The 17,388-nt window shown below is 40.0% G+C and overlaps 1 protein-coding gene across 3 annotated transcripts in view; it reads left to right on the top strand.

Annotated features, from left to right (window-relative positions):
• Positions 1-17,388, top strand: part of LOC137629533 (WD repeat, SAM and U-box domain-containing protein 1-like) — a 164,130-nt gene that overhangs the window by 81,966 nt on the left and 64,776 nt on the right. For 2 of the 3 annotated variants that reach the window (XM_068360943.1, XM_068360941.1), the window contains one exon: positions 8,576-8,608. The exons of the other annotated variant lie outside the window; for it this stretch is intronic. In XM_068360943.1, coding sequence (XP_068217044.1) covers positions 8,576-8,608 — 33 coding nt within the window. The remainder of the gene's footprint in view (positions 1-8,575; positions 8,609-17,388) is intronic. 3 annotated transcript variants of the gene reach the window in all.

Here is a 17,388-nt window from a genome sequence, read left to right as displayed (position 1 = left end):
AATAATAAGCAAAATAATACGAAGAGAGACAATGCAAGACTATTTAAACTGAAAGGAATAGGCCGAACTATACTACGTAAAAAAAAAAAAAACTGCGTCTACAAGTCAGAAGGGATCGTTTTCCCGCCAGGCCGCTACAGGCTGTTCTTTTACCTCCCCATAAGTTTTCACAAATATCGGGTTTTATTAAGTCCATGATTTTGGTAAATTCTGGTATTCAAAGAAAGTTTATAATAACATTTTTAACTTATGCTGAGTGTAATTTATCCCAATTTGCGTTAAAATATGTGAAAAATTACAAAATTACAAAGCATGCATCCGAAAACAAGCTGCTGTCGTTGACTTCGGCGGATTGTGTTATTAAATCTAGACTTACCAAGACGATTCTTTATAATATATTTATTCTTTCACATTGTTTATTGCCAAAACATATATCTGATGGAGAAATATAGGTCAATAAATAAGTTTCAATTCACATTACTTGGTAATTATTCGAGAACAAGGAAGGTGTTCGGACAAAAATACTTCCGACCAATCAGGTATCAGGAACCTTTCCAAGCTAAAAGGGCACCCCTGTGAGTGGGTGCAAATATGCACGGCTATAAAAAATAGACTATAGAATACTATAGTGTTCTGCCCTGAGGAAGGTCTTTTCAGGGATTAGTTGCACTCCATAATTCTCTATTCTTCGCCACCTCTTTTAGCTCTTGGTACTTTCACCCCCTCCCCTTTGGGTCATCTAGCATTGACTTCCTTTTATTTCATCTGGGTCTTCGTCCTTCAAATATACCTTCTGTAATGTCCTTCAGTAACCCATGTCGTCTTAAACTGTGTCCTATCCAGTTTTTCTGCCTTGTCTTTATTGTTATAATTAGGGTTCTCTCTTCTCCAACTATTCTTAGCACTTCTTCATTTGTCTTGTGGTGTCTCAAACTTATTTCCAGCATCTTCCTCCATATTTACATTTCAAATGCTTCCAGATGTTTCTTGTCTGTTGCTTTTATAGTCCGTTCTAGACCCATTCAATGTTACACTCCATATGAAACTTTTTACAAATCTTTTCCTCAGTTCTATTTTGAGTTTTCCCATTAATCTCTCTCTCTCTCTCTCTCTCTCTCTCTCTCTCTCTCTCTCTCTCAAAAGCTTCCTTACCTTGGGTATACTACTCTTAATCTCTTACTGCAGTTTCCTTCTTGTGTTATAATACTTCTCAAGTACTTGAAATGACTTGACTTCCTCCACAGCTTCATCGCCAATCTGTATGTTTATTGGAGATCCCTGTCTTCTTGAAATTCTCATTGCCTTGGTCTGAGATATATTTTTTTTCATTCCATACTTCTCTGCTGTCATGTTTCTTTTATTTGCTGCATCATCCTTTGTAAACTCTCTCTTGTGATACAGACAACTGCCTCGTCATCAGCAAACTCTATAGTTTTCACTATTTCTCCTCCCATGTTAATGCCATCTTTCAGATTTTCCAGTGACTTACATCAGTGCTTTTGCGAAGATGTTAAATGGAATTGGTGATAGGGAACATTCCTGTCTGGTTTCTTTTAACAGTTCCCGGTTTTGAATCTTCTCCTGCAATATGTACTGTTACTGTTTGATTTAGATATGAATTCTTTATTAACACTCCATCTTTCCAGTCAATGGATATATTTCATAAAATTTTCAGTAGTAATGTTCACTGAACTCTATCAAATGCTTTCTCAAAGTCAATGAAACAAGCAAACATTTACTTATTAACATTTAGAACTTTTTTTTACGTCATCCTCATACAGCCAATTGCCTCTCGTGTTCCATGTCCTGATCTAAATCCAAATTGGTCCTTTCCATTATATCCTTCAGCTTTTGCTTTTAACCTTTCTGCTGCTATTCTAAGCATTACTGTATATTTTATGCATGACTAATTAAGCTTGTTTTATTTTCTGAGCACTTTATTGTTTTTGGTTTCTTAAGGAATCCAATCAGGGAGATAATAGAGTCTGTTCTTCCTTGGATTATCCCCTTAGACGGTTCAAGAACTCTGCTGGAATATCGTCAGGTCCGAAGCTTTACTACTTTTCAGTTCCTTATAGCTGCTGTAATTTCTCTTGTTCTAATAAATCAGGGCCAATGTCATCATCGTCTACTTCCTCATCCTCTTTTATTTCCATATCAGAAGGTTTGTTCTCTTTATCATATAGGTCGTGTTTCATCCATCATTTCCTTAGCTCTTCGGGATTTTTTTTTCAGCTTTACTCCATTTTCCCTTCTATTTCAATGCTTTTCAATTCACCTCTTCTCATTCTATTATTTTTTTTAACTTTTTATACATGAGGTCTGATCTTTGTCTTTTCTCAAATTCTTCTACGTCTTTGAGATCTTCAATAAGATGAATTTCCCTAGCTTGTCTGTTTCCCTCCTCAACTTGTTGTTCAACTTCTTATAAGTCCTGCATCCAGCTTCAGCACCATTTTCTCAATCATTTCTGTTGTGACCTATGGTTTCTTTTGCTCTCCCTTGTGATGTTTACATGTGTACTATTCTTGATTGCCTTGCTTAGTTTAACCCATCTTTCATTACTTGTCATTTCAGCATCATTTACATTTTTGTTATTCTGTTAAATGTTAAAGGTGTCTGGTTTCAATTCCAGTTTCATCAGAATAAATACTCACCAGAATATCTGCCAGGCAAGGTCCCCCTCCCCCCTGTGGTGCCCAAACACAGCAGTGGCCTCCCCAGTAAACAGTTTAAACTCACGCTCCAGTGTGGGCATAGATTTGCGGTCATACAGTTTTTCTGTATTCCATTTCTCGGTCCTTTGTGTTTAAGAACTTTAACCTAACTGCTAAATTCATAACCACAAGAGTGCAGTCAGAATCATCATCTGCCCCTGGATACACTTTCGATTTCTTAACAGTATTCCTATGCCTTTGTCTGATGAAGATGAAGTCAATTAGGCATCTCTCACGTTCTCTTCGTGTTTTCCATGAGTATATTCTCCTCCTGTAAATTTGAAACCAAGTGTTTCTTACTACAATTTTTTGTCTTTACAGAAATCAACTACAGTAGTTTGATTCCTCTGTTATTCCGTCTCCCTAACCCAAGATTTCCTACTTCATTTCCATCTCTTCCCTCACCACTTAAACTATCCCAGTCACCCATTACAATACGATTAACTCTCTTGCCACAAGTGTCGATTATTTCTTCTATCATACCATACATTTCTTCTACTTCTTCACACTTGGATGATCAATGTAACCATCTTTCCCCCTTTAAATCTAATCAACACAGTGCGGTCTGATATGCATTCCACTTCTTCAACTGACTTCTTGAGATTATCTCTCAGCACAATAGCTACTCCTCTTTCTGCTCTTTCACCACCTGAATAAATCACCCCTACATCTTCATCTTCAAAGTCTCCACAATCCTTCATCTTACTTCACATAAGCCTAGGATATTAAGATTTAATCCACTCATTTCTCTTTGGATAATTGGTAGCTTTTCTGGCCTATTCATTATCCTTGCATTCCATGTACAATCTTCAATTTCTTTATATTGTGGGTTTTTTGTCAGTTTCAGTAATACTTCGGGTTACGAAACTCAGATACGAATAAATCAACATACGAGCAAGAAGTTTCAAATCAGTAAACAAATATTTTATCAGTCAGCAAGCAAAGTTTATCTCCATATTTGCATTTTTTGTGGAAATGTACTAATGAGATTAGCATGCGATGCACAGAAAACAGTCGCACAGTCACCATATGCCACTCATGTAGTTTTCACATTATTTTTATGCCAATTTTGCTTTGCCTTTGCTCGCAATCCTCCCCCCAGACCTTATTTCTTTCACTCTCTGCAGTACTCATACCAGCATCACATTACATTATCTTATAAATCCTTTTCTGGAGTGTTCTTTTGTTAAGTTGTGACCTCATATTCTTTATAGAATGATGATTGATATTGTTCACATCAAGCTGAAAGTTCAGCCTCTCAACAATGACCCCTAAGATGATCAAGAAAAGGAAAGAAGAATGTAATAACCTTAGAGCTGAATAAATATTTCCCAGATGAATGATCGAATTATAAGAGTAAAAATCCTGGCAAAAATGTACAATCATACATCATTGACAATTTGCACAATCTTGAAGAAGAAAAAAGAAAGCAAATTATTTGATGCTGCAAAACGAGTGCATACTTTGATGAAACAACGGCCGCATATTCTAGATAATGGCGAGAACTTGCTTCTTGTGTGGATCAATTGGAAGCAGCTAGCAGGCAATACAATAACAGAGAAGATAATTTGTGAAAAGGCAAAGTTTTTGTATGCTGACATTTTGAGAAATGAGCCAGGTATAAAAGCAGACTATGAAAAAGTAATATTCAAAGCAAGCAATTGCTGGTGTGAAAATTTAAGTGAAGAATAGGTATCCATGGTGGTTTTGAAAGCTCTCATATCAAGGAAGTAGAAGTAGCTGGTTTAGAATTTAAAAAGTCGTATATACCTCGTAAAGTTTACTATTGCAATGAGACTGGTCTCTTTGGGGAGAAAATGCCCCGGAGGACCTTCATTACTGTAGAAGCGATGGCAATTTCCAGTCACATGCCCATGAAGACCATCTCACCCTGTTATGCTGTGCTAATGCCAGTAGGAATTGCACAATTAAACCTTTTCTCCTGTACCACTTGGAGAATCCATGGCCATTTATAAAAGTACAAGGTGCAGGAGAAGCAACTTAATTCATATGGAGGTCAAAGAGCAAGGCTTGAGTGGCATTTATTTTTTATTTTTTATTTTTATTTTTTTTTTTTGTGTGTGGAATAGGTCAACGAGTACCTCATGGACAAGAACCTCCCACTCCAAGCCTGGTTGCATATGGACAATGCTCCTGCCCATCCACCAGACATTGAAGACAAACTGATGGAGGAATTAAAATTCATCGAGACTTTACTGCCCCCCTGTACCACTCCAATTCTCCGACCCATGGATCAGCAGGTGATCTCCAACTTCAAGGAATTGTACAAGAAGCCAGTGCCGAGCGACATTTTGTGGTTACACAAGGGACCAAGCTCTCCCTTCGAGAGTTGTGGAAAGAACATCACTACATTGTCAGCTGCCTCAAAATCATTAATGAAGCCTGGAAAAGAGTTGTGCATGGAAGAAACTGTGGACTGAATGTGTTGCAGAAGATGATTTTGAGGGGTTGAAACTCTTGCAGGAGGAGCAGTTGACAATGAAATTATATCTTTAAGCAAGTCAGTGTGGTTGGAGGTGAACAAGAACGACATCAGTGATCTGCTTGAGGAGCATATGCTTTTGAGCTGTTGGAGTTGCATAAGGAGCAGCAACAAGAGGTAGTGCAGAATGTTTCTACTGAGGAAGAGGAGGATCAGAGTAACAAACCTCTCACGTCAAGTGAAATAAGGGTACTGTAATGGTGAAAATATGGGAAACACTGCAATATTTTGTGGAAATACATCACTCACATAAAGCTTTGCAGGGTGAGAAAATAATCAATTTATAGGTCAATGCAATGTTCCTTAACCACACAATTTTAAAGGCAAGACAAAAAAGTCACCTCAAGATAGGTTACCTGTATAGGTTGACTGAAAGAATATACAAGAAAAAAAAGACAGGGTAAAAAAACCTAAATTAGGAGAGAGAGAGAGAGAGAGAGAGAGAGAGAGAGAGAGAGAGAGAGAGAGAGAGAGAGAGAGAGAGAGAGAGAGAGATATCAGTAATAAAGGTTAGGCCCTTGAAAACTTATAAAATAAGTAGAGAAAACGAGCATATATACTATTATTACAGCATAATTGGTACCATAAACCCCAAAAAAATTATATCACTTGTTGACAATGTATTTATCTTTCTATGTAGGTGAATAACTGCTCCCAATCTTCTATTACTAAACAGCCAATAATTATGTATATGCTGTTTCCTCCAAAAACAGAGGGGCATGGGCTAATTCAATAAAAGAATTCTGGTCATTATCCTTTGGTAGATAACCTACAAATCTCTTAAATTACTTAATTAGAATCTTAATGCTAAGAGCAAATATAGTATGAACAAAACCTAAGAGTTGCAGTATTGTAACATTCTGTGTAATTCTAATGGTATACTGCACTGTAAAAGGTTATATGAAAGAATTTTGTAATTTCACTTTAAAAACAAAACTAATAACTCATTCTTTCAACTTAAGGAAGGAGAGATAGTAATTATATACTGTGTCTGAAATCACAGAAAAGGAAATACAGAAGGTCTTAACTTACAAACTTAATTGGTTCCCAAGAAACTGTTTGTAAGTTGAATTTTGTTAAATTTAGGCCTAACCTGAATCCCATGCCTATGGTTTCCAGCTACAAAAGTCAGCAAATAATCAGGTTTCATATGAAAAAAGATATCAGGTCATTACAAATGTTATTTCACTTACTGTATTAAATTATATATTATAGTTTTATTACAATATTTCTTTATCTTATCTGTTATATTCAGTTGGATTTATGTTTGTATCTCAAAATGGTTATAAGTTGAGGACCTTGTGATGGGCCGAGAGAAGGTTGTGACTCAAAGGCAAGTTGAAAACAACTGAGTGACTTTATAATAGAACACTCCTTTATATACAAAAGTTCAAGGCAACAAGAATTTTCATGTTAAAAAAACAGACATTGTTACAGAGGAGAAACAAGACATGTTTTTTCGGGTTCTTTTTAGTGCGAGGGGAGAGCGAAGATACAAGCACAAAATGAACTATGTACGAACGTGCGACAAACGGTTGGTACAACCTTCTGTACTGCGTGGGCTACATACTAATCTGTTGATGTACTGTATGTCACTTGAAAGGGAAGAGAAGTAAATGAATCCATGTTCAAATTGGGGAAGACTAGTTATCCTGGTTAAGTTGACATATATATCAATCAAAAGTGGAAGTTATCCATCTTTATTAGAATGTAGACAGACCTTCTGTATACGGTAATATGAAAACTTTAGAATTCATAACGCATAACAGGTGGAGGAATATGAATGTTGATGCCAGACACTTGAGCAGCAGTAACTGTCACCTGTTGGAGGGGATATCAGAGGAAGTAACAAGTGTAGCAATGAGGCCAAAGGATTATAAGAAATAACAGGCTTAACTACAAGACATAGGGATATCAGATAAGTAACATATCCAAACATAATGGGATCGCTTAACATCGTATCTAAGGGAAATCGCTTGGCTCAAAGACTGTTGCATTGGAAAAATCTACATTTCTAGGATGGTTTGAGCTTGAGGCAAAAACTTTAGAATGAGACATGTATTTCTTAACTGAAATAAGCTCTGAAAGAGAAGAGGAAAACTATATCCTGAGGAGGTAATATTTTTCTTGTTTCTATGGAAATACGTTTCATAAAGATTATGAACCAGTTAGTTGACGGAGTGATGTTGTAAGTGCTACGCTTAACCAGGAGAGCATCAAATTGATGGACTAAACAAGGCAATTTTGCTGCCTATTTGGGTGTAATGGTAGCTGATGATGATGACCGACAGGAATAACAAGTGAAACGCTATGTGTCCACTCAGTTTCAAACACCTTTGGGGACAAAATTAGATATGAAATGATTTTATAACATTATAAAAACTTTTTGTCTCATTCTAGTTCAAGCCGATCAAGATCTGACTAAGCTATAGATGACAGCCACATTATCAAACATGGACCAGATAAAAATCTATAAGACTCTCAGTCAAGAGACACAGTACTAGAATTACAGTATAATCTAGTAGCATCCTGGCCTCTCTCCTGTTAAGAAAAATTGCTGATGTAGCTTTATCTGAATCTCTTTATGGTTAACACACTCGTCTATGTTTGACTGATCATTCAATCATCTACATTAAAAGCGTGTGGAATGGGCTCAATTTGCATGTCATTAATCATTGCAGCTAACAAAAAATGTGCAGTACAGTATATGTATTGAAGAACGAGAGGACACAACTCGGATAATGTGAAGATCTCAACATGTGATAATACTGGAAATTTCATATTCTCAAATTTGAGTAATTGTTACTGAATATGTAGTAGCTATGCATGAAGAGAACAATATGAAGAGTCCCAGATGCCGTCTTTTGATGTCACAGGAAATAGGGTCCATTGTACATCCAAGCTAAACTCTTAGGTTTAATATTCTTTGTCAAGAAGTTCATACATTGAGGCTATATGGCAAGTTTATTTTGGGGAAGATTCGTTGAAAAAATTGCTTTTTATAAATGACCCTTTTAAATTTGTGTACATTGTGGATTATTGGTTCTCAGGTGCTTTAAGGTGATTCATTATTTCTATATATTAGGAATTGCTAGTCAGTTATTCTGTATGATATTTTGTTTTAGAGATGCCTTTTCAGAAAAGTTATTCCTGACCGATTATTTTGTTCTTAAAGTCATGTCAAAATTTCATGGATTGATTTTCGTATTTGTGTTGATCAGTAATGTGTTCATATCCATTGTTTTCTATGTTATGTCTATATGTTAGACTTAGGATTGAAACCCTTGATTGGTTGATAAATTTTGAAGTTAGCGTTTCAAAAGTGTTGACTTCATTTTCCAAAATGCCTTTTCAGAAACAAGCATGCCCCTGAACAGTGCTTATTAAGGTGAGTTTTCTTTTTGCAATAAATGCACACCCTGGGCACATTCATATATTAAACAATTTTCTATGCATGATGAGCATATTTTCTGTGTTGATAATAGTTTTGTTAATCTGTCCTAATTCATTTGAAATTTTGATGAAACTGGTGCATTTAAAGTTTTGGAAATTTAAGATTTTTTCATTTGAAATTCGCTGTTACTTTATATAGGAAGCAATCCATATCTCCTCTAATTATGGATAGTTTGAAAAGTTGAATTCAAGAACAAATTGATTTGTAATTAGATTTTATGTAAAATTTAGTCATAGGCATTTGGCTGGTAAGCGTGGTTGATGTGATTTCATTTGATGTTTGTCTATAAATTTCCTAACACTTGTTACATTTATATCTTGTCTATATAGTAGACTGTATATACTGTATGTATATTTTGTACACAAGATTGAATTTATAGTCCAGAAGCTGATTTTGTCTTTAACATATGATGATTATATCATATTTTCTTCAATTGAGTTTTTTTAATAAACAGAATGTTGTAGAATTTGGTAGTTCTTTTGATATTCAAAATGTTTTAGGTTTTATCAAATTCCATTTTTAAATATTTAACTTAGCCGGTGAATATATAATAGCTGCTGCTCCAGCGGCTCGACAGAAAAACACACAAAAACTCGCGAGCGATCGCTATGAAGGTTGCGGGTGTGCCCACCAGCGCCAACTATCGGCCAGATACCGCATATGCATGTAAACAAGCCTCAATTCTTCTCTGTCGGCCTTAACGACAAGACGTATCATTACTCGCTGTATAACCTAGAGTTTTTTCAACAGACTTAGTGAAGTACTTCATTTTGGTTTGAGCTTTCGCAGTGCAGGTGTTTTATCCTCAACTTAAACTCAACTCTTTTTTGGACAGATTTAATTGTTGATGACTTGGATTGTTTTTTGGACTTTCTTTGACTAATTCAAAATGGCTGACCCTTCTCAGATTCCTAGATTTCGTAAGTGTAATGCTAGGGATTGCAATAGGCGTCTTCCAAAGGCCTCTCTCGACCCACATACTGTGTGTTCTAATTGTCGGGGTAAAACCTGTCAATTAGGAGATCGGTGTGAGGAATGCGTGGGCCTTTCGGAATTCGATTGGCTCGAATATGACAAGTATTCTCGTAAGCTAGAGAGAGATAGGGTGAGGAGGAGTTCCTCTAGATCAGTAGATTTTTCCTCTCCCCATGCCCCTGAACCTATTCCTTCCCCTGTAGTGGTTGTGCCTGAACCCCCTACTGGCACTCAGGAACCATCAATGCGGGACATGTTACGTGCCATTCATGCTTTGGGTGAAAGAGTTGAGTCGTTAGCAACAGATCGTAATCAACTCATGGCTGACGTTAAAGAGCTAAAGTGTCAGAGTGCCACAGCGGAAAATCGTGGGAAAGTGATTAGTGCGCAAAGTGTTTTCAGTGTTGCGACCGAGGGTTCGTCTGTTCGTGCCTGTCGTTCGCCTAGTCCGAGACCTCTTGCAAGCTCCCAAGCCCAGGGGAGAAGTAATGTCGTACGACTTATGGGTTCGAGAGGCCTTGATCAGCGAACAGACGTTCCCTCTATGGTAACAGGCGTGTCTCATCAAGACCGCCCCTTGATGAGACAGCCCCACGTAAAGAATGTCCATCAAAGCCTCCCCGCTCTTCGTCTGACTGCCTTCAGACTATCGAAAGACTCTCAAGAGCTCGAGGCTCCTCGTCATCCGAAACCATGGAGCAAGGTTTCAAGGCCCTTGAAGCGAAAGTCGGTCCCTTCAGGACAGGTCCAGCGTCCTGGTTGTAGCCATTGGGACAGCTCTGACCCTTTGCAGTCATCGGAAGACTGCTCGCCGCCTAAGCAGCAACGTTACACAAGCTCAGAGAGTCTTGGTGTAGGCAAGGTTGTGCAGTCTCAGACGTTACCCCCATCTTTTACCGCACCCATTCCCGTTGATCCTAAATGGGTTGTACTGCAAGACATGCAGATCAAGCTCGCCTCCCTTATGGAAGACTATTCTGCTGAAAAGGTTCACGATGATCCTCGCCGCTTAGCTAATCGAGATCCTGGCCTTCAGCCGCCAAAACGAGCCTTTGCTTGTCCTGTTGACGTTGGCGTTACTAAGTCACGTCAGTCACGCTTTGTAGAGCCTCACTCGATGCAGTCACGTGTTGACTTTCAGCCGCATATGGACGTTCAGCCACTTCCTAATGCTCTTGTTGACGTTCAGGACGTTCGCCAACCAGCGGAGTTGACTTGTTTTGACGCTGAGCGTCAAACACCGCAGTCTAGAGTTGTTTTGACTGCTCAGTCTAGGCAGTCAAAACAGTCTCGAGTTGACGTCGAGCGTCCTCCCGCTCCTGTTGTTGTTGACAGTCAGGCTGTTAAGCAGTTACATGACGTAGCGTCCTGGACTGCTACTGATGCACCAGTGCGTGTGGACTCTGCGTGTCAAGCATTGCCAACCCCTTTGCTTGTTACTCAGCAGTTGTCGGATGAAGATCCTTCAGATGAGGACGTTGCTGACCCTCATCACGATGATCATCCTTCGGATGTAGACGAACCTAGAACGGTTCCTCCTTCGATGGACTTTAAGAAAGTCGTGTTAATTTTCAAGGAGCTTTTTCCCGATCACTTTGTTACCGTTGCTCCTCGTTCGCCACCGTCTGAGTTTGCTCTAGGCTTACCTGCTAACATGCCAGTCTTTACTAAGCTAGTGCTTTCTCGCTCTTCCAAGAGAGCTTTACGACTTTTAGGCGACTGGTTGGATACCAGGAGGAGTTTGGGGAAGACGGCCTTTGCCTTCCCTCCGTCAAAGCTCTCGTCTAGATCGAGCGTCTGGTATGCCACGGGAGAAGTTCTGGGCTTGGGAGTCCCTGCCTCTGCCCAGGGTGACTTCTCAAGCCTCGTAGACTCTCCCCGCCGCCTAGCCGTGAGACGCTTGAAGATTAGTTGGTCCTCCTCGGACCTTGACCATCTGCTGAAAGGCGTATACAGGGCCTTTGAAGTTTTCAACTTCCTTGACTGGTCATTAGGAGCTTTAAGTAGGAAAATCTCGTCTGCTGACAGAGATGTTTCCTTACTTATAATGTCATGTATGGATAAAGCCATCCGCGATGGTTCCAATGAGCTCGCCTCCTCTTTTATGTCAGGAGTCTTAAAGAAGCGAGAGTCCCTTTGCTCTTCTCTTTCGGCAGGAGTTACTCCCTGTCAGAGATCAGAACTGCTCTTTGCTCCCTTATCAACGTCTTTGTTTCCGCAACAATTGGTTAAGGACATAGCTTCTTCGCTTGTGCAGAAGGACACCCATGACTTGATGGCGTCCTCTGCTCGCAAAGGGACTCCTTCTACATCCTTTGCTGTAAGACCCAGGATCGAGACTCCGGCATCCAGATTTATCCCGCCCTTTCGTGGCAGAGCTCCCAGCAGGGGAAGTGCTCGTGCCGAGGGAAAGAGAGGTAAGAAGAGAGGAGCCAAGTCCTCACGTGGCAGAGTCTGACTGCCCACAGCCTCAGACAGCGGTAGGAGCCAGATTGAAGAGCTTCTGGCAGGCCTGGGAGAAGAGGGGCGCAGACCAACAGTCTGTTCGGTTGCTCAGAGAGGGGTACAAAATTCCGTTTGTATGCAAACCTCCTCTAGTGACAACTCCCATCGACCTCTCTCCCAGGTACCGAGAGGAGTCAAAGAGACAAGCCCTAAACCTAGAAGTGTCTCTGTTGCTAGAGAAGGGAGCGGTGGTGAAAGTCTCGGACCTTCAATCACCGGGGTTTTACAACCGTCTCTTCCTAGTCCCAAAGAAGACAGGAGGTTGGAGACCGGTGCTAGACGTCAGTGCGCTCAACGTTTTTGTTACGAAAACAAAGTTCACTATGGAGACCACGAAGTCAGTCTTAGCAGCGGTCAGAAAGGGAGACTGGATGGTCTCTCTCGACCTACGAGATGCGTACTTCCACGTTCCTATACACCCAGATTCCCAACCTTTTCTGAGGTTTGTTTTCAGGAATGTGGTATACCAGTTTCGGGCCCTGTGCTTTGGCCTCAGTCCTGCTCCTCTTGTGTTTACGAGGCTCATGAGGAATGTAGCAAAATTCCTCCATTTATCGGGAATCCGAGCCTCCCTGTACTTGGACGACTGGCTTCTCAGAGCTTCGTCCAGTCATCGCTGTCTGCAGGATCTTCATTGGACGTTGGATCTGACCAAGAAATTGGGACTTTTGGTCAACCTAGAAAAGTCCCAGCTGATTCCATCCCAAACTATACTATATTTAGGGATGGAGATTCGCAGTCCAGTTTTTCGGGCTTTTCCGTCTGCCACCCGAATAGATCAAGCCCTGCTCAAAGTCCAACTAATGTTGAAGAGAGAACGGTGCTCAGTCAGGAATTGGATGAGTCTAGTAGGAACTCTATCATCCCTGGAGCAGTTTGTCTCGCTAGGAAGACTACACCTTCGGCCTCTCCAGTTCCATCTAGCCTTTCACTGGAACAAGGACAAGACGTTAGAGACGGTCTCAATCCCGGTCTCCGAACCAGTAAAGGCATGCCTGAAATGGTGGAACAACAATATCAGTCTGAGAGAGGGACTTTCCCTAGCAGTTCAGAACCCAAACCACGTATTATTCTCAGACGCGTCGGATTTGGGTTGGGGTGCGACCCTGGACGGTCGGGAATGCTCAGGTCTGTGGACCTCAAGTCAGAGGAGCATGCACATCAACGGCAAGGAGCTTTTGGCAGTCCACTTGGCCTTGATGAAATTCGAAAGTCTCCTTCGAAACAAAGTGGTAGAGATCAACTCCGACAATACCACAGCTTTGGCGTACATCTCCAAGCAAGGAGGCACACACTCCCTCACGCTGTACGAGATCGCAAGGGACCTGCTCATTTGGTCAAGAGATCGAGGCATCTCCCTGTTAACGAGGTTTATCCAGGGCGACTTGAACGTCTTGGCAGACTGTCTCAGTCGGAGGGGTCAGGTAATTCCCACGGAATGGACCCTCCACAAGGACGTGTGCAAGAGTCTTTGGGCAACTTGGGGTCAACCCACCATAGACCTCTTTGCCACCTCGATGACCAAGAGGCTTCCAATCTATTGCTCTCCAGTCCCAGACCCAGCAGCAATACACATAGACACATTTCTCCTAGATTGGTCTCATCTGGACTTATATGCATTCCCACCATTCAAGATTGTCAACAAGGTACTGCAGAAGTTCGCCTCTCACGAAGGGACAAGGTTGACGTTGGTTGCTCCCCTCTGGCCCGCGAGAGAGTGGTTCACCGAGGTACTTCGATGGCTGGTAGACTTTCCAAGAAGTCTTCCTCTAAGGGTAGATCTGTTACGTCAGCCCCACGTAAAGAATGTCCATCAAAGCCTCCCCGCTCTTCGTCTGACTGCCTTCAGACTATCGAAAGACTCTCAAGAGCTCGAGGCTTTTCGAAGGAGGCAGCCAGTGCGATTGCAAGAGCGAGGAGAGCTTCTACCATTAGAGTATACCAGTCGAAGTGGGAAGTCTTTCGAGACTGGTGCAAGTCAGCATCTGTGTCCTCGTCCAGTACCTCTGTAGCCCAAATTGCAGATTTTCTTTTACATCTGAGAAATGTTCGCTCCCTCTCAGCTCCCACGATTAAGGGCTACAGGAGCATGTTGGCTTCGGTCTTTCGGCATAGAGGCTTAGATCTTTCCAACAATAAAGATCTCCAAGATCTCCTTAAGTCTTTCGAGACCTCTAAGGAACGTCGTTTGGCAACTCCTGGATGGAACTTAGACGTGGTCCTAAGGTTCCTCATGTCAGACAGGTTTGAGCCATTACATTCAGCCTCCCTGAAGGATCTCACCCTCAAGACACTTTTCCTAGTGTGCTTGGCTTCGGCTAAAAGGGTCAGTGAACTTCATGCCTTCAGTAAGAACATCGGCTTTTCTACAGAAAAAGCCACTTGTTCACTTCAACTTGGTTTCCTGGCCAAAAATGAACTGCCTTCTCGTCCTTGGCCTAAATCTTTTGATATTCCTTGCTTATCAGAGATCGTAGGCAACGAACTGGAAAGAGTGTTATGTCCTGTTAGAGCTCTTAAGTTCTATTTAGCTCGTACTAAGTCCTTACGAGGTAGATCTGAGGCATTATGGTGCTCAGTTAAGAAACCATCATTGCCTATGTCAAAGAATGCTTTGTCATATTTTATCAGATTTTTAATACGAGAAGCTCATTCTCACTTGAATGAGAAAGACCGAGGTTTGCTTAAGGTTAAGACGCACGAAGTAAGAGCTATAGCAACCTCCGTGGCCTTCAAGCAAAATAGATCTCTGCAAAGTATTATGGACGCGACTTTTTGGAGAAGCAAGTCAGTGTTCGCGTCATTTTACTTAAAAGATGTCCAGACTCTTTACGAGGACTGCTACACACTGGGTCCATTCGTTGCAGCGAGTGCAGTAGTGGGTGAGGGTTCTACCACTACATTACCCTAATTCCAATATCCTTTTTTAATCTGTCTCTTGAAATGTTTTTAATATTGTTTTTTGGGTTGTACGGAAGGCTAAGAAGCCTTTCGCATCCTGGTTGATTTGGCGGGTGGTCAAAGTCATTTCTTGAGAGCGCCCAGATTAGGGGTTTGATGAGGTCCTGTTGTATGGGTTGCAGCCCTTGATACTGCAGCTCCTGGGAGTCTTTCAGCATCCTAAGAGGATCGCTGGGCTTCGTGAGGAAGACAGACTTACAAGGCAGAGTAATCGTCTAAGTCAACTTCCTTACCAGGTACCTATATATTTGGGTTTTGTTATATTATAACTGTCAAAAACTCTAAGCATATACGCTGTAAACTTAATTAACTTTGGTCTCTACCAACCACCTTGGGTGTGAATCAGCTATTATATATTCACCGGCTAAGTTAAATATTTAAAAATGATATTTTAATTATAAAATAAATTTTTGAATATACTTACCCGGTGAATATATAAATTAAAGGCCCTCCCTTCCTCCCCAATAGAGACGCAGCGGGACGAGAAGAATTGAGGCTTGTTTACATGCATATGCGGTATCTGGCCGATAGTTGGCGCTGGTGGGCACACACGCAACCTTCATAGCGATCGCTCGCGAGTTTTTGTGTTTTTCTGTCGAGCCGCTGGAGCAGCAGCTATTATATATTCACCGGGTAAGTATATTCAAAAATTTATTTTATAATTAAAATATCATTTTTCTAGTTATTACCAGTGCCCCATTCCATCTCTTCATATATTTTAATTGACATTGTGGGTAATTCTCCAGACTCCTAGCTTTTGTGATGTGTTATTGTATTAGATAATAATGTGGAAACTCTGATTCTCATAACTTGGCAGAATGCAATTGAGCTAAACATATTATTATTATTATTATTATTATTATTATTATTATTATTATTATTATTACAGTATTGTTATTATTATTATTATTATAATTATTATTATTATTATTATTATTATTATTACTACTACTACTACTTGCTAAGCTACAACTCTAGTTGGAAATGCAGGATGCTATAAGCCCAGGGGCCCCAACAGGGAAAATAGCCCAGTGAAGAAAGGAAATAATGAAAAATTAAATATTTTAACAGTAACAACATTAAAATAAATATTTTTTATATAAACTATAAAAACTTTAAGAAAAGACGAAGAGAAATTAGACAGAATAGTGTGCCCGAGTGCACCCTCAAGCAAGAGAACTCTAACCCAGGACAGTTGACCATGGTACAGAGGCTATGGCACTACCCAAAGTTATATGTCATTTTAAGCTTTTTTACATCCATTCTTACTCTCCTTGGACTTTCTGAACTGAATATCAATCAATAAATTTTTTTTGACTTCAGATATACAGTAGTTTTGATTGCTCATAATATTTCTAGGAGTAGGAAGTTAAACAGAATTCAAGTAACAGATGTGGTCAAGTCAGGAGAAAGTCATATGTACTTCTAAAACAACTAAACTTAACCCATGAAAAATATCAAGCAATCTAATTACAGTTTAACAAACTTTACTAACATCACCAAAAACTTGAATACCGTAAGAAAATCTCTTCAACAAATGAACTGGGTATCCTGATATTCCTGATCATTCATCTTTACCCTTTGATAACACAGTCAGCTTACCATCAAAATTTTGTCCAAGCCCCATACAGTTAGGCAATCCAATAAGATTATTTTCATATGAATAAAGTATATATAGAGAGCATTTCATTAACCATAAATGAAAGATAGTGCTCCCAAAAAAATTCCTTTTCAAGATTACAAGATTTACTGGATTTATTTGAAATTCTTAGTAAAACAAAATTCCCAAATCATATAAGATAAAATAGATACTGTATTGTTTGAATTGATTAAGTCACTGTAGTACAGTTTCAAGTATTGCTCTCCTGTCTGGTCTTCAGGTGCTGACTCCCATCTTAATTTGTTGGACAAACACTTTCAGTCAGTTAAATTCCTTATTCCTGATCTGGATATTAATCTCTGGCACCATCCTTCAGCTAGTTTATTATGCATGTTGCATAAGATTTTTATAATTCTGGATATCCTTAACTTTTGGATCTTCCCAGACCGTACCGTCCTAGACATAGCACTAGGTCTCCAGTTAATTTTGACTTTGTTGCCTTCTCCATCATAAAGCTCAATATTACAAAGTATTCTAGATTTTGGAATGATCTTACTAATCAAACCATGGTCTTTCACTGTCTTGGGTTAGAGTTCTCTTGCTTGAGGGTACACTCGGGCACACTATTCTGTCTTATTTCTCTTCCTCTTGTTTTGATAAAGTTTTTTTTTAT

The sequence above is a fragment of the Palaemon carinicauda genome, chromosome 37 (assembly GCF_036898095.1).
Source record: "Palaemon carinicauda isolate YSFRI2023 chromosome 37, ASM3689809v2, whole genome shotgun sequence".
NCBI lineage: Eukaryota > Metazoa > Arthropoda > Malacostraca > Decapoda > Palaemonidae > Palaemon > Palaemon carinicauda.
This window is presented reverse-complemented; position numbering and strand designations above follow the sequence as displayed.